Below are 15,223 nucleotides of genomic sequence, written 5' to 3'. Positions count from 1 at the left end.
GGGCGCTTAAGAAAATGAAATTATGTACAAACTCCATGTACATTCAAATAAGCCAATAGCCATGGGCCCATGAAAGTATTTGATCAAATAATCCATGTTACTATGGATATTTTCCATTATTAGAAACATACTTCACGTATACCTCTATATCTATCTCCATATATATATATATATATATATAAACGTAGCTCATCAACCAATGAATAATAATTAAATGTAAAAGTAATTGTGCATTTTTCTTTTACTTGTATTGGTTTATAAGCCAATATTGCCCTCTCCAATATGGCGGCGACGTCGACGTACAATCTAAAGGCGAATGCGGCGTCTATGAATATAGGTCTATGCTCGAAACGCTCTCTACTTCCCTTGAGAGTGTTTGGGTGTCGTGGACAAGTCTGCAACTAGACCTACCTTCATGCATAATTGTGTATCCATCTGATTGGACAACTCATAATGGTCGTCAACCATTGGCTGACTTTGCTGTAACTCGCCATGCTATTGGTTGACTGGAGAAATAGGAAGTGCTGTTTAGTAGTAGCGGCTTACGGGTTAACCCTGGCATCTGATGACATTTAATCAAGGGCTTCTGACAGTTTGTCTAATGGTTAGTCGAAATATAATGGGGTTCTGTTTCAACGTTACGCATCAGTAGTAGAGGATGGTGTCTCCTTTCTAAAAATTAATGCACACGATAGCCCGAATCCCTAGCTAACGTTAGCTACCGTGTTAGCCACCGGCTAATCATAACAGTCCCGAGTCTTGAGTTCTGTTCTTGGTTGGTTGAATAACGTGCGTAATAATAATCGGTATCACACTATATGGCATTATTTGCAATGGGAGTGAATTGGTAGTTTGTCATACGATCTTTATGAAGGACACAACGTGTCAACGTCGGACCAAACGAACTGGATGTTCTGCAATAGCAATTTCCAAAGCTACAGCTAGCAGCTTGTAAGCTTGTTTCCAGTACAACGATGGGCTGCGAGAGGTTGTATAACTCAGCGAAGTTACTGTGTGTCTTCAGCATTGTTCTGGTTGTCTTGGCTAAAGGGATTACTGCTGGTAAGTAGTATCAACTGTAATATGGATAGTACTAGCATTGTGCTTCACTGACAGCAAGATATGAGTAGTTGGCAGCTGGCTGTATGTACCGAGCATACCATGTCCCAGTTGCTCATCTGTCTGTTGTTATTCTGCAGAGGAAGATCAATATGGAAATGAAGTTTCAGAGTTAAAGGTAGGCTTCTACTATTATGCTGTCATGGTTGAAGATTGTTGAGTCAATGTGCATTACTGAGTAATCGTGTCCCCAGAAACATTTGTTAAAGATGCATTAAAAGCATTTTCTTTCAACGTATGAACTTGCTAGCATTAGAACAAATTCATCACTACAGGAACCCACAATGATGACTTCAGCATCGAAAACTGTGTTTCACTATGGTTTGGCACTTGTTTGTTGCAGTCCTACCATGACCCTGAGAATGAAGAAGAAAGTGAGGCAGTAAGGTCAAGAGTTGTAGCGGGGGGCAGCGTGTCCTCTACGTCCACGTCTGAGCAGCCAGACCCCCTGGATGACCGGCTGGAGGGGGAGGAACGAGAGGACTTGCCTGACCAGCCTCCCCCGATCATGGAGCAACCTATAGAGAGTAAGAGCTGTCCTCTTTTGTCTGTTTATGTATCTTAATTTCCTCTTGATAAAGAATCACATAAATGACCAGTGTGTGCACTGCGCATACGGATTCCTTGACCGTGGGCTTATGTTTGCTTTGTTACTTCCCAAAGGCTTGTGCCAAGTATGCTTCTAATAATAAGATCACTTTCTCCTGATGCCCCTATTGCGTCTTGACCTGCTGATCCACTACATCTGTCTGAATCTCTATGTATACTCCAGCACTAATAGGATTTATCTTCAATTAGCTGAAATGTTGGTCTTCAGAACATTTTTGGGTTAAACTTTTTATCTGCGGCAATGTGCTTCATGACTGGACTTGTATCTCCCTGGCTGAGTTGCTGACAAATATCAAAGTCACTTTCAGTTGGTTCCTTCCTAACATTAACCGTTCGCAGACTTCCGGCCTAAAATTTGCTAGAACAAACAAAGCATGATTGCATGTTGCAACGTCTATGCTGCTTTCTCTCTCCTTGAGGTTTTCTTTTTGATGTGTGTGTGATTGTGCCTATGTGTGTGCGTGCATGCGTCACACTCTGTATCTATCAGGTCTCCCCATGAGACCCTTCTTGCAGCATTGCACCTGGGGCCTCTCTTACAGTCAGTTACTTTACTGGAGATGAGCTTCCTGTGGCATTGGAGGAGCTTTACCTTGCTGCATATCTAATTGTAACCAGCTGTTATAATACGTACTTTGAGTTGTTACTGATAAATACAATTTCCTCTGTTTATTCTTTAAATGTATATATTTTTAAGATTTTCAGACTTTTATTGTTCATTTTATTGTATCAACTGTCCTTCTGCAAGGCAGAAAAAATCGATACAAAAAAGAATAATGTGATCTTAAAATGATTTTAAAAACTGATGGAAAGAAGGTATTAGATAGCTATACAATTGAATCCACTCAGAAAGGCTAGATTACATAATCATAATCAAGCCTGAAGAACACGGGTAGGAATCAAATAGGAATCCCATGTTCCTGTTCAGTTAAGTCATTAACGTAGGCAGTGTCGGAGTGCTTTTGTTTCTCATGGCCTTGTCGTCTTTCCCGCTGCTCGTGTAGTTCCTGTGGTGAACGGGGGTACCGCCAACGGAGAGGCCTGCATGTTCCCATTCCTCTTCCAGGGCCAAGAGTACTCCCAGTGCACCACCGACGGGCGGAGCGACGGCAGGCTGTGGTGCTCCACCTCCTACGACTACGACCAGGAGAAGAGATGGGGCTTCTGCGAGAGTGAGTCCTACACCACTATGACACCATGCCTGTCCTTTCTAGTGCACCTGTTATTTACGGTCACATTGCCAGGGTTCTGTGTCCACTGGGACCAACCAATGCACTCTGAAGTATATTTTGGGGTTCTGTGGATCGGGGCAAGTAAAGTTTATTTGTCTAGCACCCTTCAAACAAAAGGCCTCCGATTAAAATGACAACCATTGAAAAGGAAAAAGGCATCGAACTAGAGGTCTCCTAAATCGGAGATAACCAAAGGCTACCTGACATCTAAAGATGAGGGTAGGTCCAACTGCCAAATCGGTTGTACTGTATATTTTATTCAAGAGATCAGACCTTTAAAGGTGCAAGTTTTGAATGTCCCATCAGCGCTTTGTTCTGCAGACCCAATTTGTAAAACGTGTTTGCCATTTTCGCAAACTGTTGCTCCTGCATTGATTTTGCAAAATCAAAAAAATTGTTATTTGAAAAGTGTAATATTTTGCGGACACTGCTAAATAGATTTCTACTGTGTTAAAAACACAGTAGAAGAAAGCGTTATTGCCTCAGTAAATCCACAAATGTCAAACATCAATTGGGTATTATGAATGTCTTTTTATATGGGTTGGAAGGCTATGAACCACGACCTCGAAAATTTTAGACTTTTACAAAAATGTGAATGTGAAATATGAATGAATACCACAGTGGACTCTAGAGATGGTGAACACTGGCGAGCACACCGCTAGTAGCCACACCGCCAATAGCCACAGCGCGGCCTAAGCCTCCCGTCTCTTCCCTGTCATCTCCCCCCCTCCAGCGGAGGAGCAGCAGGAGCAGAGACAGCAGGCGGAGGAGGCGGAGGAGCTGTACCAGGCGGTCGTCCGCCTGCTCAACACCACCACCCGAAAGAGCCACAAGAAAGAGTGAGCCTCTTCCCCCCCCTGCCCTCGCCTCTTCTATTGAGGACGTGAAGGATATCTCTCAAATGGTTATGTGTGATAGATGTAGGAACAATTGGCTAACTATATACATTTGTGGTAACCTTTATTGTAAATTACCGCTGTGAAAGGATTATAGAGTCGACGGTTAAGAACACTTTGCGTGCTGAAGGTTCAGTCACCATTCATATTGACATTTTCTGGACTGACGCACGCACGCACGCACGCACGCACGCACGCACGCACGCACGCACGCACGCACGCACGCACGCACGCACGCACGCACGCACGCACGCACGCACGCACACACACACACACACACACACGCACACACGCTCACTTCCAAGTTCTCCCCCTTGCAGGCTGTATGAGAAGCTGCAGAAGGTGGCTGAGAAGGGCCACCACAAGGCCATGGAGAAGGTGGCGTACGCCATGCTGTTCGGAGACTACTTGGCCCAGAACGTGCCCAGAGCCAAGGAAATGTTTGAGAAGCTGGCCAAGGAAGGGTCGCCCAAGGCCCAGACGGTACGTTGCATATCACCCACTGCGGTTCATGTCTCGCAGGAGAAATACGAGATGGGTCCGTGCTGCGCTTCAGCTAATGGTTGTTTTCAGTGATTCATTAAAGGTAAAAGAAAATTGTGGTCTGTGTAATAACATGCAAATATAGAGTGCTGCTGTGTCTTGAAAAACGCCCCAAATAAAGTAGTATCCGTTGCTAATGTGAAACCGAGCAAACAGATGTTCACACATACCGCGAAATGGAAAGCCTTACCCAAATGCAACAGAGAGTAATGACTCATCAAAGAATCCACTACTTGCATTCAGCGACGTGGCAGATTGTTATTATGATTTTGACATATTCATTTCCATACCATGTCTCCCCAGGCACTTGGCTTCTTGTATGCTGCAGGGCTGGGAGTCAACTCTAGCCAAGCAAAGGTACCGCTTGCATGATGCCACTTCATCCAGGCCTTCTGCATGCCCCCTCCCCTTTTTGAAAGAGGCCTTTAGACCGCTTCACATGCAGTAACTCTGTGCTTCCCCCCCCCCCCCAGGCCCTCGTGTACTACACCTTCGGAGCCCTGGGTGGAAACATGGTGGCCCATATGATCCTGGTGAGCTGAACCAGTCTCGGTGCTTGTCCCACTTGTTTTTTATTATCCTTAATTTAGGGCTGCTAGATTATGGAAAATATCCTAATTGTGATTATTTTGGTCAATATTGAAATAACGTTTGAATGAAACGATTATTTTTCGAGTTTGAAAACATGATGCATTTATTCAGCATCTCTCTCAAAAAAACACTTTGTAACTTTGAAATTTAAAGTTATGTAATTTCTATTAAACATTTAATGAATAAAATAAATCTAATGAAAAAATATATATATGTAGTTTGGTGATGGTTTGACCAAAAAAATCGAAATCAAGATACAAAATTTGATTGATTGTGAAGCCCTAGCTTCATTGGCCTCCAGTGGTGATGGTAAATAGATAGGTGGAGATGGAGTTGGTTAATGATTAACCAGTCTTTGTCTCGTCCAACCAGGGGTACAGATACTGGGGTGGAGTGGGAGTGCCCCAGAGCTGTGAATCTGCGCTGACACACTACAGGCTGGTGGCCAATCAGGGTGAGTCTGCTGCAGCGAGCCGGTGTTGTGTATTATTGCCGGGATGAATGCATCACCTATAGATGGATGTAACAATTATCCCTCTACTTGAATGTACGTATCAACACCCATAGTACTCTATTTATTTTATTATATTTATATATACTGCACTTATTGTACCTCTATGCTGCTCTGATACTTTATAATTCATGGACAAACTGCACTTTACTGCTCTTTTGCACTTCTGGTTGGTCACAAAAACTCACTTCGTTGTACTCTGCACAATGACAATAAAGTGAATCCAATCCAATCCAATATGAGCAGTTGTGGATCAATATATATATACAGGTAGAGGCCAGGACAGAGGAGGTGAAGCCAAAAAGGCAAAGTGGTTCAAATAAAAAAATGTGTCTGTCAACGAAACACACTTTATTTGGCTGAATTGTTTCAATATTTATCGGAACAACTCGGAGCAAAAACCCATATTAAACTGTCCCTGTGTGTGTGGTCAGTGGCCAGCGACGTGACCCTGACCGGGAGCAGTGCCGTGCAGAGGATACGTCTGCTGGACGAGGTGGAGAACCCGGGCTCCACCAGCGGCATGCTGGAGGAGGACCTGATCCAGTACTACCAGTTCCTGGCTGAGAAGGGAGACGTCCAGGCCCAGGTAGGCCGGGCCTCTCCGCCTGCACTCCCCTCTGAGCGTTCGCGTCAGGACCCAGAGGTTCTAGTCAAAGGGGGGGGTTGTTTTTGGATGACAACCCCCATGGTTTACCCATATATGCATCCTTATCCAGGCATTAGAAGTTATCTGTTAGTTGTTTGGATAAAGGTGGTCTTCCGGTCTTTGTTTATTAAGGGTCGTACGAAATCCGTAGGAACCAAACTATATTCTTTAGTGTTATTATTATTATTAATGGGGGTCCTACGAAATCCAGGAACCCTATTTTATTTGTTAGTTATTTTTGTGTTAGTTATTTTATTTCTTCCTGAAAAATTTGGCCACATCACAAAAACGATGCTCAACAGTTGTATATATTGGCAGACTTGTAGAACTGTAGTCAAATGAGTAAGGTAAGCAATGCAATGGATGGCGCTATAATGTGTTGTGGTTATCGTGCCAGGTGGGACTTGGCCAGCTCCATCTGCACGGAGGACGAGGAGTGGAGCAGAACCACCAGGTAACCTGATCTATGGAAAGACACCAGAGCCGTTGTTCGGTCCTTACTCATAGTGCAAGTCATTTAAGTGTTGATGACTCCTGTCCACCAGAGGGCGTACGACTACTTCAACCAGGCTGCCAACGCGGGCAACACCCACGCTATGGCCTTCCTCGGCAAGGTAGGAAGATGTCCTTCACACAAGGCTGGCTGGGGTTGTATGACCTCATTTACTTTTCATTCCTTTTCATTTGAACTGGCTTTTAATGATACATCTCTGCTTCACCGCTTTCATCAAAAACGGTAGACTGGCTAGCCCCGCCCATTCTGCCAGAGATTAAAGTTCGCCCTGCAGAAGGGTCTTGAGAAGAGCAATACATTTCTTTCTAGTTTCGATACGTTTTTGCGGGAGCCAATCACCAAGCTGGCTTTTCTCCCTGGCGTGCTATTGGCTTGTTTAACACAATGATGACAGGGAAGTGGCGGCAAGCAGCCAATTGCATACAGTACAGAGTCATTTGAACTGCGCCCATTGATCACGCCTCTTGGGCTGAAGAACATGACAGCAGCTTCCCCAGACCAACGTGCAAACTACGATTGAGCTTGGTCAGGCAATAGCCAGGCTACAAAAACGGCTCATTTGGCGAGAAGTTGTTTCACCAGTAGATGGCATCAAACTGCAATGAAAAGCGTCAAACCGTACCGACTAATGGCTCATGTGTCCCTCCAGATGTACTCTGAAGGCAGCGAGTTTGTCCCCCAGAACAATGAGACTGCCCTGCAGTACTTCAAGAAAGCCTCCGACTTGGTAAGGGGCCAGGCCTTTATTCAGCATGTATTGGCTGTTTCTCGGTTTTATGTTTGTTGTATGCTATGTTTTGTATTTACAATTTAGGTGATAAAATGCTCGGTTTAGAATAAAATGCATAGAATACATTTACATTTGTCCACAGGCTGCTCTCTTAAGGATTAAGAAAGCGATATTTTTCTTTCGTCAAACTTAACAAGAAGTGATAATAGCGCAGATTGAAGTAGAATGTGAAGGAGAATGTGTAGCTCTGCACCTGCTGTCCAATTGGCTGCGGTGTTGCTCCTCTCTGATTGGTGGTTGCTGTGTTCACCCCTGCAGGGTAACCCTGTGGGACAGAGTGGTCTGGGGATGGCCTACCTGTATGGAAGAGGTGTCCAAGTGGTGAGTCGACATGACTTTAACTGTTTGGTATTCCTCACCCAAACTTCTGGACGATGTTTTGGACCACCCCGAATCATACTGCAGTTATGATGTCATTTCTTCCTTTTTTGGTCTCCTGACTTGACCGTGTACGTGTGTGTGTGTGTGTGCGTGTGTGTGTGCAGAACTATGAGCTGGCGCTGAAATACTTCCAGAAGGCGGCGGAACAGGGCTGGGTGGACGGACAGCTTCAACTGGGCACCATGTATTACAGTGAGTGTGTGTGTGTGTGTGTGCGCTCCTCATGACGCACAGCTTCCCCAGTTAAAAAAAAAAAAAAAGCCTACACAATACACATTCAATCCATACTCCAAGACCATGTGTATGATGCACTGTATATATCAGATGTACATTGTGTACAGTGTTCCCCTAGTGTCGATTTCCTTTGCGCTATTGGACCTGAAGTATCTTGGCCAAACGCGTTTGAGGAGAGGCATCGACCACCACGGCTCGGCACAGTCCGTGTCCTTCCTGGGTGGTCCTCCCTTGTTCTCTCCATCGCGAGACACACTTCACTCTGTGTTTACGGTCCGTCTGGTTTCCAGGGCGACGGCAGCACGGAGGCTGTCGCCCACCATCCTTCTGCTCTCGGCGCCCCCTCATGTCTCCGCCGGCGACGCTGCCTGATCTCGCGCTCTGGGTTTCTGCTCGACAGATCTGCCGGAAGCCTGTTCCCTCTCCCTGTAAAACCCTCAGAGTAGGAGCCACGGCAGGGTAGACTTTTGGTAAAACAGCTTGAGTCATGTTTGGTTTATTCGATATAGCTCATCTGCAAATACAGCAACTATTGCAGTCCATGGAAGACTGGATCCCTCTTCCTCTGTGCTTATTCTCAAGGTTTCACCGCTTTAAGGCTTTTTGGGGGGGGGGGGGCCCCATTAGACTTGCTGTCTAATGGGGTTAGGGTTAGCTGGTCGTTGTATGATGTGGGCTTGTGGAGCCACGCAATTACAGTTGAATTGACGCAACTTTGGTTGAGTCATGCGGTGAGACTCACCAGGGTTCGGAGTTTGCTTGCTTGTGCCTCAACCCTACTGGCCCCTGAATATAGCCTGTATCTTTGCCGAAGCTCTCCTTATATGAAGGGAAAGCACAAAGTACTTATAGTAATAACTATACATTTTCATTATAATGTTTTTTATTACCGTTTTGTATAAAAAGGGCAGATCTGAACCCATCACAATAAAATACTCGAGAGACTAGATGGGATGGGATAGTCATCCCTTGTTCTTTTCCTTGTGAGACACACTTCACTTTGTTTATGGTCTGTCTGGATTCCAGGGAAATCAACTTACTGTTCATCCTTGTTTTTTCCGTTCCTTGTTATCTATTCATAACAAGGAATGGATGAGGAAATGCTGTGATTGAATGTCTGAGTGCTTTCTTCAATGGGCAGACATCAGGCGTAGATCAGATGTTCGGGTGACCCCGTATAAGCCCGTCTTCTATTATGATCATTATAATGATGACCACGCCCCTCTCCATCACCTGTCTGTGTCTGTGGCTCCGCCCCCCCCCTCCCAGGTGGTATCGGCGTGAAGCGGGACTACAAGCAGGCGCTCAAGTTCTTTAACCTGGCGTCCCAGGCGGGCCACATCCTGGCCTTCTACAACCTGGCCCAGATGCACGCCACCGGCACCGGGGTCATGCGCTCCTGCCACACGGCCGTGGAGGTAAAGACACACATGCACGCACGCACGCACTCACACACATGCACGCTAAAGCCCGACCGATAAAGGCTTTCTAAGGCCGACACGATACAAATATTTGGTGATTGAAAAATCCGATATTCTGATATATCGAAATTCCAGAAACGCGTAACCGAACATAAACAGATTTCCCCAACATTGGTTTTTAGTTATTTATGAGTGCTCACTAAAATAATAAGGTAATGCAGTTTAAAAATAAACTTTATTTTATTGTTTTATTGTCACAACAGAAAAGAATATCAAAATATATTAAAGTTCTGATGGGACACGCACGCACACACCGCTGTGGAGGTTAGGACACACACACACACACACACACACACATACACCGCTGTTGAGGTTAGGACACGCACACACCCACGCACACACCGCTGTGGAGGTTAGGACACACACACGCACGCAGACACACACACACACCGCTGTGGAGGTTAGGACACACACACACACACACACACACATACACCGCTGTTGAGGTTAGGACACGCACACACCCACGCACACACCGCTGTGGAGGTTAGGACACACACACGCACGCAGACACCGCTGTGGAGGTTAGCTTAGGACACGCACGCACACACCGCTGTGGAGGTTAGGACACACACAAACACACCATTGTGGAGGTTAGGACACACACACACGCACACACCACTGTGGAGGATAGGACACACACACCCACACACACACCGGTTTGGAGGTAAGGACAAACACACGCGCGCGCACACACTGCTGTAGAGGTCGGGGCGCACACGTACACACCGCTCAGAGCGGTCCTCGGGAAATCTCGTTAGGGTGATTAAATCCCTTTCATTAAAGTGTTTTGAACCAAGAGGAGACAACAATTCAACGGAAGCCATACTTTTTCCCATCATGTCGATAAGTGTGCTCCTCACAATCACAGCATGCAAACAAACAAACACATAACCCTGTGTTTTATCATGACGCTAAAAGAGACGGTATCTGCAGACCGAGTCCGCCCCCCCCCACGTTCTCCGACCTGCGCGCTCATCCACCCACCGTTCTCCCCGCAGCTCTTCAAGAACGTGTGTGAGCGCGGCCGCTGGTCGGAGCGTCTGATGGGGGCCTACGCCGGCTTCAAGGAGGGCGACGTGGACGCCTCTCTGGTCCAGTACCTGCTGCTGGCCGAGCAGGGCTACGAGGTGGCCCAGAGCAACGTGGCCTTCATCCTGGACCAGAGTAAGGCCCGGCCGGGGGGGACCTGCAGCCTAGCGTTGGGTCGCTGCAGCACGACCTTTGCAATCGTTTTGTTTCTCAACCAAATGTGGTGCAATATCAGAGCGATCCCTTTGGCATTGTAGAGAGGACGACAATCGAGTTAAATGCTAAATTGAATAATTCCATTTGGGTAAGTTAAAATCCAATTGAACAAGGACTTTAAAGTGGGCCTGGATAAATGATGGAAATAAAACATGATAACCCTAACCCTAACTTGCGATTATAGAAGAAAACGATTATATAACGTGTGTGTGTGTGTGTGTGTGTGTGTGTGTGTGTGTGTGTGTGTGTGTGTGTGTGTGTGTGTGTGTGTGTGTGTGTGTGTGTGTGTGTGTGTGTGTGTGTGTGTGTGTGTGTGTGTGTGTGTGTGTGTGTGTGTGTGTGTGTGTTCTGTCCCCCCCAGCCGAAGGGGCCCAGGTGTTCCTGGAGAATGAGACGTACCCGCGGGCCCTGCTCCACTGGACCCGGGCCGCGGCTCAGGGTGAGTCCCGGCTGAGGGGCCACACCTCAGGGATATAGGACCGGTGTTCTGGGGGTCAACCACACCTTTCTGTTCTCTGGAAATAAAACACTTTGAAAGCACGGATATTATATGTATAAATAGATTTTTGTAAAATCGCTGTATCTTTGATGTAGCAAAGATGCCTTTATTGCAACAAAATATTATTAATTTGATTGGTACAACATAAAAGTAATTATTGTAGGGCAGTTAATTGCATCCTCGAGCATGAATACGGGACGCATGGTGAGGCCCTGAGGTGTGTGCGGGGTCTCTGACCGGCGGGGGGGGGGTGTTTCAGGCTACACGGTGGCCCGGATCAAGCTGGGGGACTACCACTTCTACGGCTACGGCACGGACGTGGACTACGAGACGGCCGTCATCCACTACCGGCTGGCGTCGGAGCAGCAGCACAGCGCCCAGGCCATGTTTAACCTGGGCTACATGCACGAGAAGGGCCTGGGCATCAAGCAGGTGGGCCTCCGCCGATTATGGGAAAAAAATCATACTCACCATTATTTTGGGCAATATTGAAATCACGATTATTCAAACGGTTATTTTCGCGTTTGAAAACAACTCAATTTGGAGATCGATTGACCAATTCTTTTTTTTATCCCAGTTCGATTCGCACAGCCCTAGCCGCCTCCTCCTCCTCCTCCTCCTCCTCCTCCTCCTCCTCCTCCTTCTCCTCCCTTGTCAGCGGCACACAGCAGTCTTGTGTGTGGTTGTCTTTACTGGATCAGACGTTTATGCGTATATGTGGACAGATGCATTTATTTTTTTTATTATCACTTAAGCCAATGGAAACAATATTAGCTTTGAATTACTGGCTGTATTCATCTCTTATAATTGCGATTATCGAAATAAAATATAATAAAAGATATTTCCCATTATCGGCCGATCATTTGATGACCCCACATACATATTGTGCATCCCTACTAACTTAAACAAACCATTTCCCACACTTATTTGACAGATAGGCGTACCTATTTATACATCAGACTACAGGCACAACAGCTCTGGTTGCTGTCTCCCCCGGGGACGGGATGTTTTGGGTACAAGGCCTGTTTCTGCATATAGATTTAGTTGGCACCTTCCGTCACGTCTGCTGCCTTGGCAGGGACAGAGGCGTGGGGGTTTGACCGTGACAAACCCCACAACTCTCCCAGACATCCGCCATCGGTGGGGACTGTCGGACCCGGTTTAAACTTCAGCCTGCGAAGCCTCTGTCTGGGTACTAAAGAACCATTTCTAAAGAGTCGATATCCCTAATCCACGTGATTATGGTCAAATCTAATCGCAATAATGGGTATTAAAAAAGAAAACGCGCTCGCTCAAAGTCGACTGGTTGACGGTCACTCACTCACACTCCCTCACAGTTGACTGGATCGTGTGTGTGTGTGTGTGTGTGTGTGTGTGTGTGTGTGTGTGTGTGTGTGTAGGACATCCACCTGGCCAAGCGCTTCTACGACATGGCGGCGGAGGCCAGTCCGGACGCCCAGGTGCCCGTCTTCCTGGCGCTGTGTAAGCTGGGCCTGGTCTACGCCCTGCAGTACCTGCACGACCTCAACGTGAGTACGGGCTCCTCAGTGGTACCCCACTAACGTCTCCCCCCGCTCCTCATCCTCTCCAGTCCGACCCTCCTCCCTCCCCTTCCCTCCTCCCTCCCCTTCCCTCCTCCCCCTGAGTCCCCCCTCCCCCCCTCCTCCTGTGGAATCCCTCCTCCCTCCCTACCTCCTCCTCCTCTTGCTGAGTCCCTCCCCTTCCCTCCTCCCTCCCCTTCCCTCCTCCCTCCCTACCTCCTCCTCCCCCTAAGGCCCTCCTCCCTCCCCACCCCCTCCTCCTCTGAGGTTGTGGCGTGTGGCGCCCCCTGCAGGTGGACGAGCTCCTGACCCAGGTGGACCTGGACCAGATCCTGGGCCCCGAGTGGGACCTCTACCTCATGACCGTCATCGCCCTGATGCTGGGCACCGTCATCGCCTACCGCCAGCGCCAGCACCAGATGGTGGTGCCCCCCCGGCCCCCGGCCCCCGCCCAGGCCCCGGCTCCTACCCCACCCCCGGCCCCCCAGGACCAGGACCAGGACCAGCAGCAGCAGCAGCCAGACCAGGCCTTGCCCGAGCAGCCCGCAGGAGGGACTGAAGGGCCTGCTCCGGACGCACCGCCAGAGCCAGAGCAGCAGCTTTGAGGGAGAGGAACACACACACACACACACACACACACACGACACACGACACACGACACACACACACACATTCACATTCACATTCACATTCACATACACACACCGCACAGAGGGAAGCCAGCAAGGGACAGAAATCAAAAGGCTGTGGAACACAGGGACTGCGCTAAGCCCCGCCCCTTCCCCCATGGATTAGCCGTCGCTAACCTGCTAGCGACCAGCTAGCGCATAGCATATTCCCCCTGACCCTTAAACTGCTTCCCTCCGCATGAAAACGAGAAAAAGAAGTCTAGAAATGTTATGCTGGGTTTTTGTCGCTATTCACCATTTGGGAATTTTTAAGTAGGAGGCAGAAAATAAGTGCGCGTGTGTGATGATCCCACTATGGACATCGGAAAGGGAAAACACAGACTTTGGACTTGTCAGTTTGTGACTCTGGGTTTTTACCCTGCCGACCTTCTCTCTCCCTCTCTCCATCTCTCTCTCCTCTCTCCTCTCTTCTCTCTCTATATCTCTTTCTCTCCATGGAATCAGCCACAGATCAACGGGTCCCTGTCCGATCTTTGGGACAAATAAAATAATTTGGAATCGGTTCAGTGGTGCTTGTATTTCACTTCCTTCTCCCCTCCTAAAAGGGACCTATACTGCCACAGTTTTACTTTGTTGTGGGGTATTTTTCCTCCCTCTCTCTCTTGGGAGAGTGAACTCAAGTCAGTCACGCTCTATGGCGTCATGATATAGTCTTCTTACATAACGTGGTCTTATCTTACTGCATGTTTTTTGCTGAATTTTGCGCTTCATTTTGGAATAGACCGTTTTGTTTGGGTAAAACTTTCTGTACGTTTGGATGAAAGAACAAGTTCTCTCATGGCGAAAACACCTCTCGGCACATTATTTTATCTCGGCACAATCAAATTAATTATCATTTGTATAAATTGAAATATATTGACTTCTGTTCAATTTAGATTCTTACCTAGAGGATAAGTTAACACTGGAATTAATGAGGACCGCTAGATGTTCTCTTAAAGCCATTTCTCTGTCAGCAAAACAAATATTGGTGGTTGTGGAAGAAATACATTATGGAATGTACGAAATTAACCTTTTTAGACTCTTGGGAATATAGGTTGCTAATTGTGTCTTGGTTACGTTGAGTCATCTCGTGTGTGTGTGTGTGTGTTTGTAGACTTTTCAGTGCAAGAGAATCCTTGCTCTGCATAATGTGCTGTGTGCCTATCAGAGTGTGTTGGCTTTGAACCACAGTTCAAAGGTCACCAAGGGATTAATTGAATTCAAGATCGCTTCCTGTGGCTCTGAAGTTTCCTTTGTGGCGAGTGCTTAATTCTTTTTATTGTATTTTTTTTTTTGTCACAGCTTGTTGTGGCCAATTTGTTTCTCCTTTTTCTTCCTCATGCACAAATGCGTGGAGCAGGCCTCTTCATTAATATGGTGGCATGCAATGTCTTTGTGTACGGTTCCATAATGTCAGCTTTTTGGAGAGTATATCCACCCTCCTCAGGAGGCCATTTTGGATCCCCCCTGGATGAGATTCAGCTGCTCAAATGGAGATGGACACTGGTCGAATGGAGATGGTCACTGGTCAAATGGAGATGGACACGGGTCTTGCAATGGGAAGCGATTCGCTTGTAGGAACGAAGCAAATACATTTATTTTCAACATTTTGCCAATTGCTTTTCTCAACTATTTTTCCATCTGGTCACTGTTTTGTTTTTGTCGTATTATCCTTAATACTTTTCTTTGGCAATAAAAACCGAGCAAAATAGAGGAA

General features: G+C 47.0%; 1 protein-coding gene across 1 annotated transcript; it reads left to right on the top strand.

Annotated features, from left to right (window-relative positions):
• The first annotated feature begins 500 nt into the window (after positions 1-500).
• sel1l (SEL1L adaptor subunit of ERAD E3 ubiquitin ligase) lies at positions 501-14,896 on the top strand. The gene is made up of 21 exons (XM_060042060.1): positions 501-1,062; positions 1,200-1,237; positions 1,463-1,646; positions 2,733-2,900; positions 3,694-3,799; positions 4,177-4,339; positions 4,703-4,756; positions 4,873-4,932; positions 5,363-5,444; positions 5,936-6,090; positions 6,548-6,604; positions 6,696-6,764; positions 7,314-7,391; positions 7,713-7,775; positions 7,940-8,027; positions 9,339-9,487; positions 10,552-10,717; positions 11,160-11,237; positions 11,557-11,729; positions 12,698-12,826; positions 13,132-14,896. The coding sequence occupies exons 1-21, from the start codon at positions 975-977 to the stop codon at positions 13,441-13,443; spliced, it is 2,460 nt and encodes an 819-aa protein (XP_059898043.1). The 5' UTR covers positions 501-974; the 3' UTR covers positions 13,444-14,896.
• Positions 14,897-15,223: the final 327 nt, after the last annotated feature.

The sequence above is a fragment of the Gadus macrocephalus genome, chromosome 21 (genome assembly GCF_031168955.1).
Source record: "Gadus macrocephalus chromosome 21, ASM3116895v1".
Classification (NCBI taxonomy): domain Eukaryota; kingdom Metazoa; phylum Chordata; class Actinopteri; order Gadiformes; family Gadidae; genus Gadus; species Gadus macrocephalus.
Note: the sequence above shows the minus strand (reverse complement) of the source record. Positions and strands in the feature narration are given on the sequence as shown.